The sequence below is a fragment of the Myxocyprinus asiaticus genome, chromosome 36 (assembly GCF_019703515.2).
Source record: "Myxocyprinus asiaticus isolate MX2 ecotype Aquarium Trade chromosome 36, UBuf_Myxa_2, whole genome shotgun sequence".
Classification (NCBI taxonomy): domain Eukaryota; kingdom Metazoa; phylum Chordata; class Actinopteri; order Cypriniformes; family Catostomidae; genus Myxocyprinus; species Myxocyprinus asiaticus.
In genome coordinates this window covers 19,679,951-19,702,020 of record NC_059379.1, presented here as the reverse complement: position 1 = coordinate 19,702,020, position 22,070 = coordinate 19,679,951, and the positions used below count along the sequence as shown (strand labels likewise).

Here is a 22,070-nt window from a genome sequence, read left to right as displayed (position 1 = left end):
GATTAAAGGTGCTGTAAGCTATTTAACGTTCTGAAGCGTTCAAGTGACTGAGCCGTTGACTTAGCCACGCCCCCTCATTCCAAAACCCTGCCCTCCAAAGATAATTTTGAGACCAAAACTGAGCAAAAGAGCAGCATTGTTTGTTCCTGTGACTGTCAAATTCAACAGTGGCACAATAGCGCCCTCAACTAACAAACATTAGCTTCAATGATCCGCTTCAAACACGACTATGAGAAGGAGCAAAATGATTCACAAGTGAAAAGTGTCAATTTTGTTTGCCGTTTACAAAGTCTACAGCTGTCACAAAAACTGGTGAGATATCTATGGACACTTATTTCATTAATATCTTTAAGGGAGTAGGAAAATTTTTGAAAAAAAAAAAATGCACCTTCAAATTTTTGGGTGAACTGTTCCTTTACAGAGAATTCAAACTAATCAGCCTGGTGTATTTATGTGGGATCATTTGGGCTCCCTTTTTAAGAGGGAGGTCTCTCAACTTGTGCCAATTTTCCCTTTGGTTCTGGTATCGCTGTGTTCTATTTTAATCTTGCCTGAACTGAGGTGTTTGTTTACACCTGCACAGAGAGGAAGATCAACAGCTGCTGTGTCATGATGGCATCAATGACTCCATAGAAGTTTGGCTTGGAAGTGTATTTTTAGAATGTTTAGTAACACTGTGGTTTTGTAAAAGCAGTAATGCACAGCCAATTGATCACAAAACTAGGCCAACTGTGATATGGTGAAAATATTTAGGAGCGGTTTCCTGATTTGAATTGGCTGTTAATGCAGTGTGACTGTATTCAGTGTTTTGAAGGTCAGGGTTATAGAAAGCACACAAGGAAAATCCGATAACCTGGCATGTTGCACTCATGTGCCCAGGCTCTGGTGATGGGAAACTCTCATTTAGACTGTCACAAAATGCACTGTATTTGAGTTTCTGCTTTGCACGTGGTCTAATCCCTTAACCATCAGCACTTCAATCTCATCTGAGTTTAGCTTTTGATATCATATTAATGTACTGCTTTTTTTCTCCCTCCATTCATCTCTCTCTCCCCTATTCCCTCCCTCTAGCTCCGTGGAGAACGTGTTGAAGATGCTAGTCAAGAGCTGCAGACTGTGAGTGTTCTTTCAATCCTCCATTACCTGCCGTCATGCACTAATCAGTTAAGGCCTATAAATGTTCGACCCCTTTCACAAAGGAATTGCACATTGTGTTAATCAGCTTTCCGTTGTGCTGTTGAAAGAATCATGTAATCAGGCCGTTGTTAGACAAGCCTTCAGCTTTCACACTGAGGCGATTACAGCGCTCTTAACAATATAATGTTGACCATTTTGTTGATATAACCACCATTTTGCTCCTAGACTTTGTTTTGCAAAAGCTTATATAACAAAAAATCAACTATGGCTTTTAGAAAATGATTACTGGAGCTAAATAAAAAAACTGGAGCTTTGTTTCACAATGTCATAATGGTTTTTTTTGCTTTTGCTTGTGTGCTTGTGTGTGAGTAGATATTTCCCTGAGTCTGCCACGCAGGAGATGCTTGATGAGTGGCGGCCGTTACTGTGCCCATTTGATGTTACTATGCAGAAGGCAGTCGGCTACTTTGAGCTGTTTCTGCCCACCATCATGCCCCCAGAACAGCACCACAAAGGCTTCAAGTAAGATCCTGTTGTGCAACCCAAAAATAAAAAGGGGTTGCAACTTGCAACCATATTATACCTGAAGTTTGATACTAGGGATGTTAATGATTAATCGATTACTGGTAATCTTCATTAATAATTTGATCGATTAAGCTTATCGATCATCAATTAATTAATTTAAGGACAAATGCGTTCAGTAATCAAGCCAGCAGACGTTGATAAGGCTGTCTGTCACCCGCCCCTTGAGGTTGCTTACACGCTGCAAGATGTCACGTCTTCGCATAGAAGAAGATGCACAGATGAACCCAGAGATTCTTTTAATTACTGAGATAACAACCTCTCTCTATCATAGGAGAGAGCGTTACGGTCAATTGGCGTGTTACGACAGTAAGTCACCGTTTGGGTATACCTTATAAATGAATGGGGAGAGGTGGCCTGGGTAGCTCAGCAAGTAGTGACTCTGACTACCACCCCTGGAGTCATGAGTTCGAATCTAGGGTGTGCTGAGTGACTCCAGCCAGGTCTCCTAAGCAACCAAATTGGCCCGGTTGCTAGGGAGGGTAGAGTCACATGGGGTAACCTCCTCGTGGTCGCGATTAGTGGTTCTCGCTCTCAATGGGGCGCGTGGTAAGTTGTGCGTGGATCACGGAGAATAGCATAAGCCTCCAAGTGCTGCGAGTCTCCGCGGTGTAATGCACAGTGAGCCACGTGATAAGATGCGCGGATTGATGGTCTCAGAAGCAGAGGCAACTGAGACTTGTCGTCTGCCACCTGGATTGAGGTGAGTAACCGCTCCACCATGAGAACCTACTAAGTAGTGGGGATTGGGCATTACAATTTAGGAGAAATGGGAATTCAAAAAAAAAAATTAATGGGGAGACGGTCGCAAAATCGTCCGTGTCTTTTCTTAGAAAACATAAATTTTATTGTAGTAAACTCCACACACAGTTCATTCCAAAAGGATTGATTAGTGTAAAAAATTTTGGAGATTAGCAGAAAAGCGGTCAGTTCATTAAATTATGTGCTGTTTCCTCACAAAAGCAGATTATTCAGTGTACTGAAGCATCTCCTCCTTGGACATCCATTCAAAAAGAACAGCCTTTTGTCTCCTCACCAGTGTACCGCCATAGAATGTCTATGGGACTGCCGTGTTATACTTTTTTAAGCTAAGCTTGTAGGCTCCCCTATTAGAAGGGTTTTGATGAAGCGGGCTCAATGTAATCAGTGTTGAAGCATTTCTCTATAAATGGACATTATGTTTTCTGTATACACCATGGTAGTGTGTTAAAGTACAACATGAAAGCAAACACAGTTGATCTGCTGGACTCCTTGTTTCATCCCAAACTATGTGTTTGCTATTAAAGCACATTCAGCTGACATCTCATCATCACCTGAGAAGCGGTAGTCTACTGTGTTTACACAGCATGTTATGATTTGACTTAAAAGTGCTGTAAGGTGCTTTTTTTTTCATGGAAAATTGTTGGGGCTTGTCACGTGAAAGCTTCAGAATGCAGATCGTTAATTTCCACGTCGATCGATTATGAAAATGTCTAAAAATTGACTACCCTATTTGATTCATTGATTTAGTATGAGGTACAAAACTGTACTTTGAAGTTGACCATAGAAGTGCTTCAAACAAGTATGACCCTGGGTAACAGAAGGATTCATGCATGTTTCAGGTTATGGTTTGATGAACTGATGGATCTCTGGGTCTCAGTGCAAAACTTGCCTGCTTGGGAGGGTGTAAGTACTTTGATGTTGCTGTGCCACTTATTTATTATAGTTTTATTATTGTCATTCTTGCATTCATTAATTCACAGTTTGAAACTGTCAGATTTGTTAAGCCAATGTGCTTTACTATTCTCTGAACTGCTGTTTCCTCTCAGAATCTAGTGAATCTTTTTGCACGTCTGGCTAATGACAACATTGGCTATGTGAACTGGGATCCATTCATTCCCAAGGTACTGTTCTGCACCGCTTGTGCTGATGGTCTGAAGACATTTTGTTGTTAGAGCATGTTTTGATATCTTGTTTTGCCTCAGATATTCACCAGGATCCTGCGTAGCTTCAATCTTCCTGTTGGCACCAGCCAAATGATAGTTCCCAGGTACTTGACCAACGCTTATGATATTGGTCATGTGGTCCTCTGGATTTCTTCCATGCTTGTAAGCGTCATGAGTCTCCTTCTATTAAAGTTTATTATTAAAGGGTGCATTTGTTTACAGATGACTTTCTGTATTGTTTTATAATATTCTTCAATCACTCTATCAGGGCGGCCCACAGAATCCGGCCCAGAAACAGCTGGATGGGCTCTTCAGCAGCATAGCGTCCTTCTACCATCCCTCCAACAATGGACGCTGGCTGGTAAGATATAGCACAGCTGTTACCAAAGGAACTTGCTATTGTTTTCTGTTAACATATACTCCAAGAGCATAATGGTGCCATGTGTAATGTAACATTGCCATAGCTCCTTTGTGATCATTTATACTGAAGTAAACGCTCCTCTCACTTTTTCGTATCTAATTCACAATCCAAACAAGTTACTTGATAGATTAAGGCTGTAGTGTTGTAGTCCACCCCTGCTCCTAAAATCCATTCTAGAACTGTCTGCGTCGTGTACTGTCAGCTGAGGTTTATGTTTGCATGTCATGTGCTTTTAGTAAGCTATATGCAGTGAACAGATGATCCTCTAGAAGAGGGAGGTCACTCTAGTGTCATTGCAGCTACTGTAACACCAGTGGCAGCTTTCCAGTTATCTGCCACTTACCTATACTCAAAACACAGTAAAATACCATACACTATGATCAGGGTTCATTATTTTATTCAGTGTAGCTATAAAGCCTTTGAACCAAATGCTATTTAAAAGTGTTGATGTAAGAAGGAAGATCTGCTGTGCAATTTCAACTGCTCTTCTGACTCTTGAATTTTCAGCTTCTCTATAATCAGTGGTTTTCTGACCAACTTTTGTCAGAACCTTTGTGCAGTGGATAGTGCACAAGCCATGGTGCTACCCATGCCATATCTTCTACAGATGTCTACTACATTTGTTTAATGAAAAGGCAAAAAACCTCAGAAATGAGTGTTTACCATCTTCCTAATTTTCATCATAATAATACTTATATTTTTATATTCCCCAAGCTTGCACATGTCTATATACTGTATGTAATTAAAAATGTATGACTCACTGTCTTTCTGAGGCATCTGTGTCTATCATATCTTAAAATCTATGCTCTGTTTCATTCTTCAGATGAAGCTGATGAAACTGCTGCAGCGACTCCCTGCCAGTGTGGTTCGACGGCTACATCGGGAACGCTATAAGAAACCCTGCTGGATCACCCCTGTCCCTGCCAGCCACAAACTCACTGATCAGGATGTGACTGACTTTGTGGAAAGCATGAAGCAGCCAGTGCTGATGGCCATGTTCAGCAAGACAGGCAGCATGGATGCAGCCCAGGCCCTGCAGAACCTCGCCCTGATGAGGCCAGAGCTGGTCATCCCACCTGTGCTGGAGAAGTGAGTGTGTAGGACTACTGGAGATGTTTAGGGCTTCCCCCTGATACCTGATCTTTTATGGTCTATTCTTGCACAATTGTTATTATATGGACCATTTTCACAGAGTTTGATGGTGCATTTCTGCCTAAATGTATCGTGACAAAATTGTTGTTTGTACATAATTTAATGCATAACACCACTGTACTTTGCGTTATATTACTCTATCATTAAAAAAAATCTAGCAAACTAGTCAACACTGCTACAATGGGGTTTCAAATACAGCTGCTGAGGGAGTCACTGTAAATTTGGCACCTCCCTCTCTTCTGACTGATGTAATTCATCTTTCTCTTTATTTTTCCTGAAAGTTGTGGAAGTGTAACAGTTGAGATTGCCGCAATTACATTTGCTGTTGTCTCCTATTTACCTCTGAACACCAGCAGAATTATTTACCCTGCAATAGTTTACTTTAGCCTTCCAAACCTGGAAATGTTTGTTTAAAGGGTCCATTATTTAATGGATAACTGAATAAAAGTTTAAATTTGCTTAAAGGAATAGTTCACCCAAAAATGAAAATTCTCTCATCATTTACTCACCCTTATACCATCCCTGATGGACTTAAATATTGATCTGTTTCTCACCCACACCTATCATATCACTTCTGATGATATGGATTAAAACACTGGAGTTGTATGGATTACCTTTATGATGCCTTTATATGCTTTTTGCAGCTTCAGAATTTCAGCATCCATTCACTTGCATTGTATGGAACTACGGAGCTGAAATACTCTTCTAAGAATCATAATTTGAACTATTCTTTAATTATTCAAACAGTTAGGAGTGTGTGTGTGTGTGTGTGTGTGTGTATACGTGTATATATATAATATATTAGGTTTTGTTTTTGTTATTACAGCTTTTATAGCCTATATAGGGGCTTCTTAGTTTCACTGTCAGGGTTTGCAAATCCAATCTTTGTAAATAGGCTTTGTAATCAGTCTTCTTAGAATCCAATATAAGCAGGAGCTGGACTGTTCCCAGAGGAGGAACAAGCTGGCAGTCACTTGGTGTAATATGTGAATGTGCTGCCCCCTACAGGACGTATCCTGCTATGGAGACACTGACAGAGCCACACCAGCTCACAGCCACTCTCAGCTGCATGATTGGCATGGCACGCAGTCTTCTCAGCAGTGGCAGACATTATCCAGAAGGGCCTGCGCACGTCCTGCCCCTGCTTATGAGAGCACTGCCTGGTGTTGACCCCAATGACTTCAGCAAATGCATGGTGGGTACATTTCACAGATGGTGTTCTTAAAACAGTGTCACCAAATGGAATTGCAAAAGTAATGACTATTTTCAAACATGTTTCCCAATGCCTATCAACTGCAACTGCCTGGTTAGGATGCTCAAAAAACAAGAGCAATGTTTTGATAGTGCCAACGAGCCACATTGTTTACACTTTTTGGGGAAATAAGCTACAAATGGGTTAATATAAAAAAAGTGTCTTATTGAATGCCTATGATGCTGGGTTAGGAACATTTATTTTAACATTGAAAAAATTACATCACCTTTAAACTTGTCGACAGAGTTGTTGATCTCCCCGTGGCAATGGTTGTGTTTGACCAAAATTCTTGATATCCTTTATTTATTGTAGATCACGTTCCAGTTCATTGCTACTTTCACTACTCTAGTGCCTTTGGTGGACTGTTCATCAGCCCTCCATGAGAAAAATGACTTGACAGAGGTGAGGCCCTGTAATGTTCTATGTAAGGCCCATTGCAGAGTTTTAACATCAGTATTCTTTCTTGAGTCCTGTGTGATTAAACTGACTAATTTTTGTTGTTTGTTGTTGTAGATGGAGAGAGAGTTGTGTTCAGCTTCTGCAGAGTTTGAGGACTTTGTTCTACAGTTTATGGACAGGTGAGTCATGTAGTCAGATATGTGTGCTTGAACAATTAATGTCTTGTTCAAAATAAACAACTCTGTATTGTTGGTTTATGCCCTTTTATGTGTGTCTGTAGGTGTTTTGCATTGATTGACAGCAGCACGCTGGAGCAGACACGCGAGGAGACGGAGACAGAGAAGATGACTCATTTAGAGAGCCTGGTGGAGCTGGGCCTTTCATCCACCTTCAGTACCATTCTGACACAGTGCTCCATGGAGATCTTCAAGGTCTTACATATGATCACACTTGCATTTATACCTCTTTCAGTTCCCCTTTTAAGTTGTCACTTTCCCCCCCCATACACCAGTGTTTGCTACAAGATTTTTACATATTTTACATTTTTCTTTAAAGACAATACCATTAATTTGAACAAAACTCTGAAACTCTGCTGTAGTATTTTTAAGTTTGTTGCTAAATGAATGACCTTTAGATGATTTAAGTTTTACTAACCTTACAAATTAGAATGTATAACATTCAAACCATTTCAAAAAGTACACATAGTACAAACACAAGTCTGTGCTCGTTTTGAGTCGGACATAATAACCTGCAGTTGAGTGAGCGACTGAGGAATCCAAACCGATTCAGTGAGGAAGTGAGTTGTCCGACTGATTTAGTCCATGATTCAGATTGATGATTTGTTTGATTCTGACTGATTTGCCATTTGGTTTGACTGATTCATTAATAAGAACCACACTAATTGAGCGATTCATTCATAAATTGGACTGCACATTTCTCTGTATATTCATTTTACACCTAACTAGGTGTTTGAAACTTGTCTTACACACACAAACAGTCTGATATCAGGTGGTCTCTGCTCTGGTTCTCTCTATAGGTGGCTCTCGAGAAAGTCTTTAACTTTGCCACCACCAACATCTTTGAGACTCGAGTTGCAGGCAGAATGGTAGCAGATATGTGCAGAGCAGCTGCTAAGGTAATCTTGCCCCAACACACACACACACACACATAAGACTGCATTGACTCAACTCTTCTATCTGCTTTCTTTCAGTGTCACCCTGCAGAGTCTCTCAGACTGTTTGTACCACACTGCTGTAACGCCATTACTCACCTTACTGCCAGTACGTACATGAAAATAAATGACTCACTCATCTTCAGTGTGTGTCTGTGTCTACATTGCTCTCAGTGAGCTTATGTGTTTCAGATGAGGATGTTTCGAATGAGGAAGAGCTGGATAAAGAACTGCTCTGGAACCTTCAGCTGCTGTCTGAGGTGAACACAACACTAAAACTGCATTAAGGCACTCTAGAATACTGCACAAGATTCACCACTGAAGAGTTCAAAGTGATGTTCCAAACAAACATACATACAGTGTCTGATTTAAATTGGGGTTCTCACAAAATAGAGCTGGGATGAGTGACTGATGAGAGATTGAGAGCGCGCATGTTTGATTGACACCGAGTGCGTGTTGAGGGAGTGAAGCTGAGAGCAGGCATAATCACTCAAACTGTCTCTATCATTTCACACACCGTCTGTCGCAACTCACGTTGCATCACATATACTCTGATTTGTGTTCGCATGTTTATTTGTTAAATTTGTTTTTTACATCCGTTTGCAGTATCTTTGTCCTATCCGTGTCTAAGTGTACAGCGAGTCAGAATTACTACTGTAATGACTCTTTTCAATTCAAACATATGTAATTCATCCACATTTTTAAAACAAACTGTCATATTCATCACAGCATGTGTAAAAGTGAAAATGTACGAATGCATAGAATTGCCAATAACTCACCCTCCAGTGGCTGCAGTTTTATGCTTTGAGGGCTGAGCAAGTGCTCATTCATTGGAGTAGCAGTGTATGTGTGATTTTGTGCGAGCTGCAGTTAAAAAAATATCGACCGTGAATCGAGAGACAATCACAGATTTAAGATGAAGACTGGCCGATCTAGGTCGGTGACCGATCGATCTGTACATCACTATTTGTTATCTTAGTAACATTATAATGGCAGCCTTATAAACTGGACTCAACTATCAACGAGTGTCTCCTGTGCAGTTAATGCAAGGAGCATTTACTGAGTTGCTGTCAATGTAGAATGTTTAAAAGCAGCCACTTGTGAGGTTCCAGTTTGGCTGGATACTGTCTTTCAAGGTAGCTGCCTGGGAAGACAATAGGCAGCTCACTATATTTTGGATTAAGTGTTGTGTTGCTCACATCGCCACCTCCTTTTGCTGATCTGCAGGTGACCCGTGTGGATGGAGAAAAGCTCCTCCCATACCGCACACAGCTTGTGCAGATTCTACAGCTGACCCTGCGGCTGCACTGTAAGCAGGGCTACACTCTGGCCTGCAACCTGCTGCACCACATCCTGCGCTCCACAGCTCTCACCTACCCCACGGACTACTGCAGTGTGCCTGGCGGCTTCCACAGGCTGCTGCAAGAGTACCTGCCCATTAAGGTACTGCTAATGTATGCAAATTCATATCAGTGTAAAAACGATCAGTGTATAAACCAGTGGTTTGTTTTGATTGGGGTGCAGACAGTACTGTAATGCTAAATGCAAATAAGTTGTAACTAAGCTTATAAAAACAAGGGAGGAGAAATGCCTGATCCATTTTTAAATGCTGATGTCAAAGTCTGTTTTTCACAACAACAAAAAAATCGGTACATATTCTGTCCTTTGGTAATGTGGCTATTACAACATTTGTTTGCTTCATGTGTTTATCTGTATAAATCACAGCTCTGCTGTTGTTGTACATTTACAAAATTGTCAGTTTTCCTAAGCAGCCTAAATAAGAGTCTTTGTTCATGTGCCCATCAGGCATTTTCTTCTCCTTTCTCATGCATTCTTTTTTCCTCCCACTTTGGCTCTCTCAACAGGACTGGGGTCGTCCGGGGGACCTGTGGAACCTAGAGATCCAGTGGCATGTGCCCAGCGCAGAGGAGACGGCTTTCGTGTTCTACATCCTAGACCTGTTGCTGCAGCCAGAGCTCCAGCGCCTGCAGAGATATGCACACGGAGAGCAAGACATGAGCAGGTCAGATGTTAAGAGTCAAAGCTTAAGGTTTCAATGGAGACTGAGCCATGTAAATGTAATGACATATTTATATTAGCATTTTTCAGGCACTAAATCAACATCTCCAATAATATTTTACATTGATGTTCTTAATGAATAATACATTGACAAAGAGCATCAATCAGGATTGCATTGATTGTGACAGTCTTGAGTAATTTTCCCTGGCTCAAGTTGTGGTTGACGGATTTAAAGTGCTAGGCAACAATTTATTTTACAGTGTCACAAATATGTTGCATAAATATTACATGTTACTATCATTAATAATAGTAATAACAATAGTAATAACTATAGTAATAACAAGCAGCACCACTAAATAATTACACAGTAAGTATACTTTATATAGTAGGGATGTCCCGATACTGGTATCGGTATTGGGTCCAATACCACGCTCATGTACTGGTATTCGTACATGTAAAAATAGTCCGATACCAACAACCGATACCATCTGACATATTACGTAAACATTCAGCCCACAAATTAAAATCATGTTATGTCTTAGTGAGATTATTTAACTGCAAAAGCTGCAATTTAATGAGAGAAATATATAGTTTGCTTGTAATTCAAATGTGAGCGCTTGTGAATGTGTGGAGACAGTGTTGTGCTGACACCGGCTGCTCATACCTTTTAAGGCTCCTCCAAGGCTCATAAAGGGAGAACACCGTCATGAGCATTGCGCACTCTGTTTGTAGCAGATGACAGTAAACATAGTGCAAATTCACGTTGTAGTGCGAGGCACATACAGACTACATAATTAATTAAATAGCAGCCTTTTGCGATTTAATAATCACTTTGTGTCACATAGCGACCGGCTTTTACAGAGTGAGAAGCTGCTGTCATAACATCAGAGCTTCTTGGTCAAAACAACACAGAAACACTTCAAAATAAAAATTAAAGGTACATTTATAGGAAAAAAGTATGACAGAAATAAATCACTACTATAAAGTTATGTGATGTTCACTTAAATACTGCTACTACTACTAATAATAAATCAGCAGTATCTAACATGTGATGCTCTGTTATGCAGCACTTTATTTGACAAAATATAACTCCAGTGTTGTGTTTTGGATTGTGTTGTGAGGTTCTGTCAATACGCACTTCATTTGATACAAAATAATATTATGTTTTCATTTGATGGAAGTTTTAATGAATTCATTTATTTAAACACCATTTTGATGATACAGTATTTAAAAAACTGTTGAAATGGAGTTAAGAAAAAAAAACGGGTATCGGCGAGTACCAAAAATGTATCTGTACACGTTCTCAAAAAAATGGTATCGGGTCATCCCTAGTATATAGTTTATTAGTGTTTCTTAGGAATTAGGTAAATATAGAATAAATAAATAACACTAAAATAAAATGTGACTTTTTGCTAATGCTGTCCCATTTCTGCTCCTTAACCAGAGATGATGTTCTTCAGAGTCTGTGTATAGTCCAACACTGTTTGCTGGGAGCTGGCAGCATGCTCCCCCCTCTTGACGGACCCACAGTCACTGGCCTGTAAGTGCTTAATCCCACAGAGTATGCATTCTTTTCATTTCTGTACAATACGATCTGTTTGTTTGATCTCTTTTGCGCAGTGTACCCAGCATGGTTAGCCTGGAGGAAACAAAGCTGTACATTGGGGTTGACTATGGTAAGCCACAAATCAGGAAGCTCAGTGTGAAACTATGCTTATGAAACCTGTTGCGTTTCATGCCGATGTGATGAATGAGCAGTTAAAATGACATATGATGCATTACGGTCATAGAAAAGAGCATGTCAGTCTCTCAGTAAGACATTGCTGATATTTTTTAACAGATGGGTCCAGAGAGAACTACCGTGAGGCCATCTGCAAAGTGATGAGACAGCTGCTTCGTGAGTGCTCCTCATTTAGAACCCAAAACTCCATTACATACATTACCCATAACTCTTAAGGCAGTGACACATCAGCATGTTTTAATTCATTTGTATAGATTACATTCTGGAATGGTCAGAGGATGACACCAAATCCCTCTTCTCCATTATCAAGGTAAGGGTTTGCAGTAGATGTTTGCGCAAAATCAAATGGATCTTTGGTCATTGAGGTCTCAAATATATTGATTATCTGTTGTTCACATTTCTGGCTCATGGCTGACATTTTTTTTGTCTTACTCAGATCATCAGCGACTTGATGCACTTCAAAGGATCCCACAAACACGAGTTTGACTCCCGTTGGAAGAGTTTCATGCTAGTGAAGAAGTCAATGGAGAACAGAGTGAGTAGTTGGGTCTGAGAAATCCCCTCGAGTCACTGTGACATTTTATATTTGAAATGGATAATTTTCTCATGAATCTTGTTCTCTCCAGCTTCATGGGAAGAAAAAGCACATCCGAGCACTTCTGATTGACAGAGTTCTACTTCAGCATGAGGTATGAGCTTACGTTAATAGCCTGGAATGTTTGAATTGCATATAATTGGTGTATTATTATAGCTGGGTTGAATCTTTTTTTAAAGGAAAATTTCTGCTTTCTTTTCAGATGCGCAAGTTGTTGGTAGAAGGTTGTGAATACAAGACTGTTCATCAGGACCTGCTGAGGGACCTTTTGCGTCTCTCCACCAGCACCTACAGCCAGGTTTGATTACACACCTGTCGTCCTACCATTGGGTTTAAAGAATTCCCCCTTATTTTTTAACACTTCTAAATATTTAGCCCATTTTTGTCCCCTTAGGTCCGCAGCAAGGCCCAAAATGTGTTGTTCACAGCACTGGGGACGTATAACTTCTGCTGCAGAGATATTACTCCACGTGTCCTGGAGCTTTTGGAGCCTACACGGACTGATGTCACCCAGCAACAGTTCAAGGTAAAGAGCAGTGCACTATTTGCCTTTTACAATTAGCACCTGCTCTGCTAGTTTATTCATTTTATTGCTTGAATGCCATTGTTTGAAATCCTCTTCTGCAATAGGGGGCACTGTACTGCTTGCTTGGGAACCATTGTGGAGTATGCCTTGCTAACCTACATGACTGGGACTGTATCGCTCAGACGTGGCCGGCCATAGTGCGCTCTGGCCTCAGCTCAGCTATGTCCTTGGAGAAACCATCCATTGTCAGACTCTTCGATGACCTCGCAGACAAAGTCCATCGGCAATACGAGACCATCGGCATTGATTTCACTGTGAGAAATGGCCGTTTTAGCTTACATTTTAGTTGTAAACGTTGGGATGTTGCAACTGTAATATATCATTTCTTGTTTTTAATGACACTTATTCTATACTGTATGTGTAGTAGGGCTGGGCAATTAATTGATTTTTATTTTCAATTAGGATTTTGACTTCCAACGATTATGAAAACAAGATAATCCAGATAAAACGATTATTGTGCCGCATTCTATTTCGCAATGAAACACCCCGTCATTATATCTTTAAAGCATACTTTATTAAAGTTCAAATAATAAGCAAGCAGGTTATGAAAATAAGCTCTGAAACTGGCATTTCTCTGTGCGGTCAGTGCCGCATCTATGAGTTGCGGGATGTGTTTGAATCTTCGCCCGGCTGATGAACACTCTGGCGTGGGGACGCTTGTCACTCGCGCACATTTGCTGCAGCTAGATTTTAATGTGATGGCTCGTGACGTAGTGAATCGTAATATCACTGTGTATCTTATCATGAAGAAAATCAGCGCTACACAGCTCTATTAAGAAGAGAACGTTTTTTGTGAGTTAAAGATGGATCGAAGTGAACATAAAGGTGAGAGTGTAGTCTTATCCCATTGTACACTGGAACAAAATATGTTTTTGATTAGTCTGTTTTGGCTTGTTTTTCAAAATAATATCTAAAACCTGAAGAAAATGTTTTTTATCGGAGAATGTTGAATACAATATATAATCAGGGCTTGGCATTAATGCTTGTCCGGGACAAGTGGATTTTTCACACAAACGCGCACCTGAATGGTCAAATACATTTCAAATTTCCGCCAAAATGCCTGTCTTGGTTAGGTATTCATGAAAACACAGAGAGTGATGTCTAAAGTGAATGTAAACAGCGGAGAAAAAAGCAGATTTGTATTAAAATGTCGGACTTGTAAGTATAAATGTAAGCTAATAGACCTGCTGCTGTCTGGTGTGTCATTATAATAATCAAACAACCATAACAAGAAAACATTCACTGCTCTTGACTGAGTAACTTTAGTAGCTCTAAAAAGTATTCATGTATTATAATTATATATTGAAGACCAGTAGTAGTTTTATGTTGCATTTCATTCTGAATGTTTACTTGAATACTTGATAGCCTACTGCTGTTAAAAACTTTTAAAGCTGTTAAAAAAAGCACTGAATTTTCTTAATTTATTCTATTAATCTATTTCTATTCATTGCTGTTTTTATTGTTTTTATTACTGACTGTTTACTAGTCCTGAATATTTAAGAACTTGAAACCATTCTTCTATAATTAACATATTAGTTAGTGTTATTATTTGTTGTGGTATTAAAGCTGGTGTTGAGAATCGTCAAATTTCACTACCAACTACTGAAATTTTGTTATTGTGATAATGTATAGCCAATATTGTACATGGTAGATCTTGCTGCAATAACATGATGAAAAAGTAGATCTCATTCCATAGATGAGCATCCCTGCTGTTAATGGTGGCAATGGAGGCTTTTCTTTATTTGACTACCATACGTAACATAAAATAATGACCATATGACAATAGCCTCCTCCCCTACCCAGTGCAGTTTACATTTCAAGTTCAAGGAAATCCACTGTTAAAAAGACAATTTTTTTTTTTTTAAAGTTCAACAAATGCTTGATGTTTTCAAAGTCAATGAGTAATCGTGTTAAATAATCATGATCTCAGTATTGACCACAATAATCGTGATAATGATTTTTGCCATAATCAAGCAGCCCTAATGTGTAGAGTAGGGATGTGCATAGAGCTGTCATGACTACTCGATTTAACTCGATTACTTGATTAAAAAAATCCCTCGATTACAAAATTGCAGAATCGACAGATCGCAAATAAGGCGAAAGTGATGCAGTCCACAGACAAGGTGCAAACGCATAACGACAAGAGGTGTCAGCTGTGTGACAGCACTTCACTTTATATTTGAAAAATGCAACAGCACTTGAAAAGATGATATCCAGTTTTCACAAACCCGCCGGACACACACCCGATAAGCTCATCTGCATGTCCAGATGCGCAAGAGAATTTGAGCCCTTAATTGCAAATCTTGGGTTAATTAATGCATTTTAGCCAAACGTGACTTCACCTTGACAACTTTATGCAATCTGAGTTATGAAATAATTTTTCTGATTACTCTATTAATCGTCAGAAAAGTTGTTAGATTACTCAATTACCAAAATAATCGATAGTGACAGCCCTAGATGTGCAAAACGTATTTAAAAGTTGACTAGTCGGTGTGCTGCCTGAACAATTGTTCAACAAATTGGTCTTAACGAAGCCCTGTATTTAGGCTGGTTTCGTCTTCACCTGAACTTGATTCTGAAGAGGCAAAAACTGCTATGCACTGAAGTGGTCCAGGGATCTTTTTTTTAAGTTTGACTAACAGCACTAGTGGTGGGATGCTAAACAATCGACATCAGATGTGACGCAACGACCAAAGACTGTAAAGGGGATCCACTTAGAGATGCAACCTTTCAGAGAGGGTTTTATCGAACAAACTGTTTAAAAGCTACAGCACAGCCAGCTGTCAGCACGCTAATTACAAAAAAATATAAAAACTGAATATGTTTGCATGGTGTAAATCATCAACAATCTAGTGTTATCTGATAACACTCACAATCACGAATGCTCATCATCACGTGCATCTATGGATGAATCTGTAGGTACCTGAGAGCGCTGCATTACTGGGCCGGAGCATCACAGAATCAGGCCAACCCACTCCACACATGGGCACCCCCACAGATCAGGAGCTGGAGCAGGGACTGGCACTTCAGAAAGACAAAAACCATCAGGCAGAGCAGTGAGCACTACACACATACACAAGCACACACAACGTTTATTCGCTTTGATGCCGTCCACAAATTCAACATGGTGTAGTAAATATTTGCTGTGTTTCCTCTTTCAGGAAATACGAAAAGCTTGTGAGAGATCTGTTGGAATGTCTTGATGACAGGGACTTGTAAGTATACAACAGATGTTTAAAATTGCTACACAGTGAAGTTCCAAAATTGAACACATAAAAGCATTACTCATTTGTGAATGTTATTATGTGTGTCCTCAGGCCTTGGAAGTTTGAGCACATTGCTATTGGTTTCCTGTCTCTTTTGCTAAGAGATGACTATCCTCTCCCTGCCTCTGCCATGCTCTTCTTTGTACAGAGCCTCAACCATGATGCACTTGTCGTTCGCAAGGTATGTGGTCATGCTGGTAGCTTCTTGCTTAAATATTAGTACCACATACATGTTATAGATACGGTATAACAATGCTGTTTCTCATCTCTGTGTAATTGGCGTGTTATGGTTAAAAAGGGCTGTCAATTTAATGTGTTAATTTTGTGTGGTTACACTATAACAAAAAAATAAAAAATAAATGCAAAGACTCGTACATAAATTACATAATAAGGAATTTCCCTACCATCTGAGCAATTCCAACTCAAAGTACTTGCAGTTACCTTGCAAATCCACAGTCAGCACAGCCTCAGAACAGACGAAGCAGTTTACACTTGCATTCAGTACAGCTAGACAGAGTGCAAGAGAATGGAACAGAGTGCAGTGATAGATGGAAAACAATATATTGACTTGTTACATTTACAAACAATACATTTCCTGGTGTGTAGATGGCGATTGCAGCTGTGGCAGGCATACTGAAACAGCTGAAGAGGCCGCGCAAGAAAGTACCCATTATTCCCTGTAATATAAGTGAGTAAATAACGCTGTGCAAACAAATAACAATGAAATTACTCTTGACATCCATCTGTTGTGTAAGGTTTTAGCATCTATGGAAGGAACTAATTACACATGTGGTGTGTTGCAGGTGGGGTAACTGAGCCCGAGGGACTGGTGGCAGGAGACAGGCCAGGGAACGACTGGCTGCAGTACCACAGTGACAGCCTGCCCCGCACCCAGCAGGACTGGGACAGTTACTGCTTTGTAGAAAAGACACACTGGGGCTACTACTGCTGGCCGAAGTAAAAACTCTTAGCATCTGATCACTGTACGAATCAATCTACAACTGTCAATCTAACCTCTTTTCTCATGCTCTCTGTTTTTCTTATTTATAGAAAATTGATAGTGTATGCCCCAAAAGAGGAGCAGCCAAAGGATCTCGCCCCTGAGAACATGAGTGAGGTATACTTACTAGGGATGGACAGAATTACTCTTAAAGGAATATTCCGGGTTCAATACAAGTTAAGCTCAATCGACAGCATTTGTGGCATAATGTTGAATACCACAAAAAGTTATTTTGAATCGTCCCTCCTTTTCTATTAAAAAAGCAAAAATCAAGGATACAGTGAAGCACTTACAATGGAAGTGAATGTGGCCAAGTTTTGGAGGGTTTAAAGGCAGAAGTGTGAAGCTTATAATTTGATAAAAGCACTTACATTCATTCTTCTGTTAAAGCTCATGTATTATTTGAGCTGTAAAGTTGTTTAAATTTACATTTTTACAGTCGTTTTAGGGTTTCAAGGTTTGTTGACATTGCATCATCATGGCAAAGTTGTTGTAAAGTTGGCTAAAACTTTACACAGAAAAGGTTAGTAAGTGATTTTATTACACTTAAATCATGTTAACACACACATTATTTATGTCTTGTGGCTATACTTTTGAAACAGTGAGTATTTTAACATTAAAAAATTGACCCCTATTCACTTCCATTGTAATCGCCTCAGTGTCTCCTCGCTTTTTGCTTTTTTTTAAAAGAAAAGGAGAGGCAAGTCAAAATAAATGTTTGTGGTAGTAAATATTATGCCACACATGCTGTCTACTGAGCTTAACTTCTATTGAACCCGGAATATTTATTTTAAGTATTTCACTTCGCTTCAAAACATTTCATTTTTCATTCGTGTTGTGACTGGTTCAGAGTCGAGACAGCAGCTATATACAGACACTATACACTGACTTTCAGTCCGGGGCTGTAGTAGTTAGTGCATAACAAACTGCTGGGAATTAACCTACAACATTGGATATGTTCTTGCTTTGAAAAAAAAAAAAAAAACCTAGATAGAGCATATAATGGAATGAAGATACAGAATGTAGATGTCAGTTTAATGTGAGATGTTGCAAAAGAACAGCGTGCTGTTTGTCTGACACACATGTATATAGACCAACAAGAAAAAATAGCACTGATGGAACTTGCTTTTTTGTCACTCGTCTCACCCCAAGTTCTTGAGTACTTGGATGATTTAACTGTCGAGTACTTGAGCAGTCAAAATGATCTCAACTGTAATGTGCTACTGAGCTCTCATATCTCAACCGTAATGCCATTCTTATTCAGTTAAGTTGCAGCTGATCTACAGCCAGACTTGACACCACTTATACAACTACTGCATATAATTTTCCTACAGAGGGAGCAAATCATCTATGACCATTTCACAGACCCCATGTTCATCAACCAGCTCATCAAGTTCTTGTCTCTTGAGGACCGGAAGGGCAAAGACAAGTTCAATCCTCGTCGCTTCTGTCTCTTCAAGGTACCCTCATACTAAGACAGTTATAATGAAAATGGAGATAGAAGTACAAGTGAAGTTACATTGTATAAAAAAAAATTTAAATGTTCTGCAGTAGGTTAGAAAAAAGAGAATATACATATAAACTAGGGATGCACCAATCCGATACTGATATCGGTTTGATACTGACTCAAATAGCTGGATCAGTTATCTGTTACAATGGGGCCGATCTATTCAATTCAATTCTATATTATTCTACGCATGACGTAATATATAAGAATGTGTGCGTACAACTCATGCATCAGCAGTGCGCTGGTAGACCCGTACATTTTGCTAGAAGAGAGCAAGCTAACACAGCATGGAGGGAGCTAACTACAGAGGGTCTGCAGTTTGGAGATATTCCATGTTTGCTACTTGCAATGTCTGCAGAGACAATGTTTCGAGGGATGGCGGTAACACTGCAAAATATAACACAACCAACCAACTTAAGCACCTCCAGAAGCATCATGCTAAAGAACACAACGAGTTCAACCAAACAAAAAAAGCGGACGCTTTGAAGAATCAGTTAACTTTGTCGGGTGCATTGCAAAGATGCGAGAAACTTACCCAGTGATAGTGTGAAAGCGACAAATATAACAGAAAAGGTTCTCAAATTCATTATTCTGGATGAACAATCCCTGACAGTTGTTGAAAATGAGGGCTTCAGCCGGCTGATTGAACACTTGGAACCACGGTACAGTTTGCCATCACGGAAATATTTTTCTGAGACTGCTCTACCTTAACTCTACATGAAAGCGTACGAACACTTATCAGAAGCGTTAAAAGATGTACCAGTTAATATGAGCTTCACCACAGATATCTGGAGCTCCAACGTGTACCCATTGTCACTATTAAGTTTAACAGTACACTGGTTGGACACGAGTTGTACATCTCACAGTGCGGTGATTTAATGTTTACATTTTGTTCTCATTTGATGCAGTTTTATACTGGAATTTTAATTCCTGATCAATTTGTTGCTGCATTAAATGGCTTACACTTGAATTGTAATTCCTGTTAATTTTGAATATTTTTTTTTTACCAGGTTGCTGGTGCACGATTATTTTAATAATAAATAGCAATTCAGTAAATTTTAATACATGTATTTATTTGTTATATTTTGCTTTACAGTTAGGAAAGCAATGTTTACGTCAAGCCTGAATCTGTACAAAGAATAATTCCCAGTCTCTTCCTCACAGTGAGGAATACAGCTTATAAACACTTTAACACTGGTTTCGGATCGGTACTCTGTATCGGCCAGTACCCAAAGCCTAGGTATCGGATCAGTATTGGGACTGAAAAAGTTGGATCGGTGCATCCCTAATATAAAACGACATTAAACATAACAATTTTGACTATTACAATACTGTCACATTTAATTGACGATTATAATCTACTGCCATATTGATAGAATCGTAAATATGTTGAATTTCCATCATGCAAGCTGTAGAAATACATCTTCGATATGCATAAATAACATTCTGATGGGGAAGTGCATTTATATGTCGCAAAAGATGAAATAAGACCCCAAAAGTTCTTCTAGCTTCCTTTTTGGGTCCTCAGCGGAGTTCAAACATTTTATTATGGTGTTTATTGGCTCATTATAATTCTGTTTATTTTTGAAGAGTTCAGCAGTTTTTTGTTGTATGATTCCCAAATCAGTTTGTGAGGACGCATTCAATAAATGATTTGTGGAGGGCACTTAAAATGTCTCACATCTACCCCTGCAAATCTCTGCATTTTAACAAGCTCATAAACTTGCCTCGCTCATCTGCGCTACGTGTAGATTTATGACAGAATACAGATGGCTTGCTTTCTCATTCCACATCCACAGGGACTTTTCCGGAACTACAGCGATGCCTTCCTGTCTGTGCTGAAGCCACATATGGAGCGTCTAGCAGATGACTCTCATGAGAGCACGCAGCGCTGTGTGGCTGAGATCATTGCAGGTCTGGTTAGAGGCAGCAAACACTGGAGCTTCGGAAAGGTGAGCACCACTGCTGCAAGCCTGAGGAACACACTAGAACAGGGGTCGGCAACCTTTTTTGTCATGGAGTGCCATTTTTTTATTTTCCTGGTCAATGGCTGTGCCATGCTGATCATGAAATTGTGTGGAATCTTAAATATTTCTTATATTGTGTCATACATTGTCAAAATCACACAGAGGGGTAATCACTAGTACGCAAGCAACAGCGAGAGTAGCAGGCTATTTTATTCATATGAAATTCCGCACCTGCATTCCAATCTACATCTTGATGTAATTCTTCCTCATGATCACACGTGTTTTCATCAGCTGAATGGGAGTGTGACGAGACTCGTGCTGCATGTGCAAGCCCTTTTCGGTGAACCGCACCTGCAAAATCCTAAAACTTTATTTCCAGGTTTAATTTCTATTTTGAATAGACTCCGATTTTTGAACCCCACGATGTGGGTTTATGTTTTCTCTTAATCTTTTAATGTAATTTTGAATGTGACCATGGTTTAAGTACGGTGCTGGGTTGGAAATCTCAAGGATTAATAGTGGTGTTTTCCTTATTACACGATGTGTTGTACTGAAAGCAAAAAGAAACAAATGAAACACGGAATGTTGGCTTCCATCCGCGCAGCCTGACCGAAGCAAAGCGGGCGCGTTTACTCGTGCGATTAACAAAGTGAAGCACTGCTGGCTCGTGATGTGTGAATGGCTTGCATGTGCTGCATGAGTCTGTTGGGTATACTGCAGTCTCGTCACATTTTTACTTTTTGTTTAGCCTCCCATTCAGTTGATGAAAACATGCTGCATGATCATGAGGAAGGATTACATCAAGATGTAGATTGGAATACAGGTGCGGAATTTCATATGAATAAAATAGTCTACTCCTCTTGCCGCTGGCGTGCCAGTGATTATCCCTCTGCGTGCCAATGCTGGCACACGTGCCATAGGTTGCCGACCCCTGCACTAGAATGATGGCACCACTGAGATGTTTATCCACATTCATGTCTGAAACTTCCTCTCTCTCACTTAGGTGGAGGCACTGTGGCAGTTCTTGATTCCTTTGATGCGAACAGCATTGTCTAACATCACTGTTGAAACCTATGCTGACTGGGGAACCTGTGTTGCAACTGCCTGTGTATGTTCTCACTAATCTTTACTCTGTTAAAGGGATGGTTCACCCAAACATGAAAGTTCTGTCATCGTTTACTTGCCATCGTGTGTTCCATAAAGAAAGAAAGTCAGACACAACATAAGGAAATGTTAGGCAGAATGTTATCCTCTTTTCTCCGTACAATGAAAGTAAATGGTGACTGAGGCTTACATTCAGCCTAACATCTCTTTTTGTTGTGCACAGATGAAAGAAATTCATACAGGTTT

General features: G+C 39.8%; 1 protein-coding gene across 2 annotated transcripts in view; it reads left to right on the top strand.

The window, feature by feature from the left end:
* Nucleotides 1-22,070, top strand: part of LOC127427459 (proteasome activator complex subunit 4B) — a 33,666-nt gene that overhangs the window by 5,523 nt on the left and 6,073 nt on the right. For both annotated transcript variants that reach the window (XM_051675078.1, XM_051675077.1), the window contains 34 exons: nucleotides 1,072-1,116; nucleotides 1,510-1,659; nucleotides 3,321-3,384; nucleotides 3,528-3,602; nucleotides 3,684-3,806; nucleotides 3,913-4,005; nucleotides 4,889-5,154; nucleotides 6,226-6,412; nucleotides 6,782-6,871; nucleotides 6,983-7,047; nucleotides 7,149-7,299; nucleotides 7,905-8,003; nucleotides 8,079-8,148; nucleotides 8,232-8,299; nucleotides 9,267-9,482; nucleotides 9,905-10,062; nucleotides 11,503-11,598; nucleotides 11,679-11,734; nucleotides 11,899-11,955; nucleotides 12,054-12,109; nucleotides 12,236-12,334; nucleotides 12,426-12,488; nucleotides 12,597-12,692; nucleotides 12,789-12,920; nucleotides 13,025-13,234; nucleotides 15,900-16,036; nucleotides 16,142-16,195; nucleotides 16,298-16,427; nucleotides 16,853-16,934; nucleotides 17,050-17,203; nucleotides 17,297-17,363; nucleotides 18,581-18,706; nucleotides 20,553-20,705; nucleotides 21,724-21,828. In XM_051675078.1, the coding sequence (XP_051531038.1) occupies nucleotides 1,072-1,116; nucleotides 1,510-1,659; nucleotides 3,321-3,384; nucleotides 3,528-3,602; nucleotides 3,684-3,806; nucleotides 3,913-4,005; nucleotides 4,889-5,154; nucleotides 6,226-6,412; nucleotides 6,782-6,871; nucleotides 6,983-7,047; nucleotides 7,149-7,299; nucleotides 7,905-8,003; nucleotides 8,079-8,148; nucleotides 8,232-8,299; nucleotides 9,267-9,482; nucleotides 9,905-10,062; nucleotides 11,503-11,598; nucleotides 11,679-11,734; nucleotides 11,899-11,955; nucleotides 12,054-12,109; nucleotides 12,236-12,334; nucleotides 12,426-12,488; nucleotides 12,597-12,692; nucleotides 12,789-12,920; nucleotides 13,025-13,234; nucleotides 15,900-16,036; nucleotides 16,142-16,195; nucleotides 16,298-16,427; nucleotides 16,853-16,934; nucleotides 17,050-17,203; nucleotides 17,297-17,363; nucleotides 18,581-18,706; nucleotides 20,553-20,705; nucleotides 21,724-21,828 (3,793 nt within the window). The remainder of the gene's footprint in view (nucleotides 1-1,071; nucleotides 1,117-1,509; nucleotides 1,660-3,320; nucleotides 3,385-3,527; nucleotides 3,603-3,683; nucleotides 3,807-3,912; nucleotides 4,006-4,888; nucleotides 5,155-6,225; nucleotides 6,413-6,781; nucleotides 6,872-6,982; nucleotides 7,048-7,148; nucleotides 7,300-7,904; nucleotides 8,004-8,078; nucleotides 8,149-8,231; nucleotides 8,300-9,266; nucleotides 9,483-9,904; nucleotides 10,063-11,502; nucleotides 11,599-11,678; nucleotides 11,735-11,898; nucleotides 11,956-12,053; nucleotides 12,110-12,235; nucleotides 12,335-12,425; nucleotides 12,489-12,596; nucleotides 12,693-12,788; nucleotides 12,921-13,024; nucleotides 13,235-15,899; nucleotides 16,037-16,141; nucleotides 16,196-16,297; nucleotides 16,428-16,852; nucleotides 16,935-17,049; nucleotides 17,204-17,296; nucleotides 17,364-18,580; nucleotides 18,707-20,552; nucleotides 20,706-21,723; nucleotides 21,829-22,070) is intronic.